The sequence below is a fragment of the Panthera uncia genome, chromosome B1 (genome assembly GCF_023721935.1).
Source record: "Panthera uncia isolate 11264 chromosome B1, Puncia_PCG_1.0, whole genome shotgun sequence".
NCBI classification, from domain to species: domain Eukaryota; kingdom Metazoa; phylum Chordata; class Mammalia; order Carnivora; family Felidae; genus Panthera; species Panthera uncia.
In genome coordinates, this window is record NC_064811.1 from 167,779,694 (window position 1) to 167,783,791 (window position 4,098).

Here is a 4,098-nt window from a genome sequence, read left to right on the forward strand (position 1 = left end):
TGAAAAAGCATTATTTTTGTAATCAGAAGTCGACGGTAATTTTTCTGCAGTAGGACTCATAGTATGCTTCGAGTGTACTTCATGTGCAGTATAATTTGGTTGAGTCTAACGCTGCCAAGGGAATTTACATTTGCACATTTCTTTAAAGTCTTACGCGTATACGTGTGCATGCACGTGTGTGTGTGCGTTGCCTCCTACAAATTTTATAAGAAGCTTGCGGTAGGTATTGTTATTACCCATTTTCACAGACAAGGAGACTAAAAGATCAGAGATCGTAAGACTTTGCCTCATGCTTGCTGTAGAGATGCTGTGTTCTCTGTGCTGATTTCTCAAAAATGTACGGACCACTAATATATTTTCTAAACGTGTAGATCAATTTCTATAAGGATACTGAGCAGCAATTGGGATGGTTCCGTGTGGCGAATATGCAAATATGTGCACAGGCATCCCAGTCTCAGTGGGTTCTTTCCCACCACTACAGGAGCATGAGAGCCAAGCAGTTGTCCAGATGGAAATTCCTTCACAAGCTGTAACCACAGATATAAACACCTCTCTTAAATGAGGAACATTCTCATGATCTGGTCACTGCAATTTTTTCACCATTTCCCAACACCATTAGGAAACATTCCTCAATCTCACAGAGAGTACTTGAGGTTTTGTGCTTTTTTTTTTTTTTTTTTTTCAATTTGTAAAGAGAAGTAGGGGAAGATAAAGCTGGACAGCTGGGGAGACCACAGCTTCAGGTCGTGTGGGACTTCTCGGCTACCTGCAGTAGGCAACATGCCTTTGGTCCTACTTTCTATCCTCTGGCTCATCACTCCAACTCAAGGTAAGCACCAAAATCCTGACATTTTATACAAAAGTCAAATTGCTTAATGCATTTGAAAGTACTCTTGAGAAAATAACATGCTCACATGACCCAAAGATCACTGCATTTTGCTATATTTACTTAATCTACATATACTCCACGCTCATCGTCAAGGTGTTATGATTGGTATAATAATTTCATTAGGATGCACCTCAAACTTTACCTCTTGGTCATTAATGCTACTGGATCTATAATTTTATTTTCTAAGGCACACAGCCTAAATGACACCAGAGAATTAACTTCCAGACCAGAAATGAAGAGTTTCCTCACTATCTCCAATGTTACCTCGAATAACATTGATATTTTCTACCCCATAAGGAGACAATCATTTATCCAGACACAATTTGACCAAAAACTGTGCTACAATGGATAACTCTTAAGTAAAATTAGCATCAAATTAGACATAATTGCAGCATTAAGCAAAATTAAAAATTAATTGGCCAACTGAAAATTTACTAATGGAGTTAAGACTAAAATCTATTAAAATTTATTCTGTTCTAAATCCCACAACTCTTTACATTAATTGGATTCACATTCTCCATTGTTAAAAAAAATTCTAGTAATAAATTTATAAATGTCCTGTTTTCCTATGTGATGAATCCTTTCTAAGATAGCAGCATAGCAGAACTTTGGGGACTGGCTAGGAGACATTTTTTTACTTGAGAAGTTTCCTTCCGGTTCTTCACATCAGCCAGGTGTAAAACTGCTTGGAGTTCCCAAGGCCACGCTGTCTGTCAGTGGGAAATTGTCTTTAAGCACAGACATTCATCTTTGAAAATGGGAGCATTTAAAAACAAGACTGACCTTACATCGAACAATTAAAAGTACATAAGGTGTATATGTCATCTTCCTAGACTGGCGCTACATAATTTGGTATATTTTATGTCATTCAATGTTTACACCAACCTCCATTTTTTAAATAAGTAACCTGATTGGAAGGAAAAATAGCTTTTGCAAGGTCATTTGGCTAGGACTTAAGACCACATCTTTTGGCTCCAGTATCAGTTCTAGGAAATGGTCTATGTAATATTATACCAAGTGTATCAAGAAGGACACTAAGTTCATTTAGTCTACTCGCTATCTGGTTTTCCTACTTGCTATCTGATGCTTTAAAGTTGCTTCGGCAGGGATCACAAAAACTTTGTCTCCCTATGAAATCTGGAGTCTTGAGGGCAAATGCTGATGAGACAAAGAACGTAACGGTTTATTGTTACGCTTTGAAAGAAAATAGCGGTCAGTAGGGTCTTCCCTAAGAATGAAGTATTGTCTGTTTATAAAAATTTGATTTTTGGAAGGGGTAGTCTGAGGTTTCACCACAAAGAGAAAAAGACATAGAAAGAAAAAAGAAATCTCTGAGAACACTGAGAGAAAAATCCTCAATTTTGAACCAGACTAGAGAAGAGGAGGGAACTGGACTACAGGGAAGGATTCCTGGCTTCCGTAATCTCCCACATATTGAGAGACCATCCAACGCACTGCCATATCTTTCCAGAATAGGTAGATAGAGCAAAAGAAAAATTCTTTGTTATCCAAGGTGATAAGGAGAAGGAGGAAGGCGTAACCTGTTTCTCCTAAGGTTTACTTTCTGGATGGGAATTCAGTCTTCCATACCATTTCAACAAAACCAACCAACCCAAACCAAAACAATACCAAAGACTTTAAATGTGTTATATCAATATTACCTCTCTCTCTTTCTAGCAATGGCCATAAAGCAAACACCTGAATTAGAGCTCTATGAAGTAGTTCGCCCTAAAAAACTACACATTTTACACAAAAGGGAGATACAAAACAACCAGACAGAGAATGGCAAAGAGGTAAGCAGTGTGAATGACTATGGGATTTTACAAAGAACCAGTTAAGAGCCTCTTCACCCATGGAAGCGATGTCTAATAGTTGACTTTTGAAGCCCATATCCACAGGTCCCCTTTGTCCAGGAAAGAATGCAGGATTTCTCAAAATGCTTTTACAATTAAGCCGTAAGAAGGGAGTTAACTGTTTCACTTGCTCAGAAAGAACAAAGCTGCTTGGACATCTCTCCAAATTTGGAGGATAGGGGGAGAGCATAGGAAGGCAGTCATTTCTAGAAGGTGTTTCTTACCAAGTTCACCAAACCTATGTATTCCCCCTACCCTCACCTCCTGTCCCACTGAATTGCCTTTTCCATGGTCATCTTGTCTGTAATGGAGAACTCAACATTATTCCATTAAGTAGCACGATTTACAAAATTTATTAAAGATGGGCGCCTGGGTGCCTCAGTTGGTTAAGCATCAGACTCTTGGTTTTGGCTCAGGTTATGATCTCACAGTTCATGAGTTCCAGCCCTGTATGGGGCTCCATGAGGGCAGTGCAGAGCCTGATTGGGATTCTCTCTCTCCCTCTCTCTCTCTCTCTGACCCTCCCCCACTCATTCTCTCTCTTACTCTCTTTCTCTCTTAAAAATAAATTAACTAAAAATTTTTTTTAATTGATTAAAGACATTGACTCTTCGACTATTACGTTGTTGCAAATATTTGTAACTTTTACTTTTAAAATATTTTTTACTTTATTTAATTCTTAGTAGGTTTTTACTTGGTTTTCTTTAGTATATTTGGTTTGGTTTTAAAATAATAAAAATAGGGGCTCCTGGGTGGCTCAGTTGGTTATGTGACCGACTTCGGCTCATGGTTCATGAGTTCCAGCCCCGCGTCAGGCTCTGTGCTGACAGCTCAGAGCCTGAAGTCTGCTTCCGATTCTGTGCCTCCCTCTCTCTCTGCACCTCCCCTGCTCGTGTTCTGTCTCTCTCTGTCTCTCAGAAAAAGAAATAAATGTAAAAAAAATTTTTAAATAATAAAAATATTACCTTATTATTATACCATTAGTGATCAATTAGGCTACATAGGACAGTATAGTGTATAGTAAGGCAAATAATAAATCCTTACCTTACATCTTAGAACTAGTTTAACCTGTGAATATTATTGAATATTATTGAATAATAATATAGAATATTATTGCCTATGTTGAATAACTGTATTACTTATCACTATTATTGCATTATTGGACTTTTTGTTAATCCATCTTAATGTACAATTTATGTTTTGTTTTATATATTTTGTATAGATAAAAGAATTATTTTATCCTATATGCATTTGTAATTATTCTTCTATGGATACTACATGTATCATTTATTATAATATAATATAAATCGATATCATTTTTATATCAGACACATAATTGATATCAGAAATATAAAT

At 36.9% G+C, this 4,098-nt stretch overlaps 1 protein-coding gene across 1 annotated transcript in view; it reads left to right on the forward strand.

Moving 5' to 3' along the window:
- The first annotated feature begins 694 nt into the window (after positions 1-694).
- The window catches only part of ADAMDEC1 (ADAM like decysin 1), a 17,288-nt gene continuing 13,884 nt past the window's right edge, over positions 695-4,098 (forward strand). The window contains exons 1-2 of the mRNA XM_049631599.1: positions 695-829; positions 2,567-2,682. Of these exons, the coding sequence (XP_049487556.1) occupies positions 781-829; positions 2,567-2,682 (165 nt within the window). The 5' untranslated portion in view covers positions 695-780. The remainder of the gene's footprint in view (positions 830-2,566; positions 2,683-4,098) is intronic.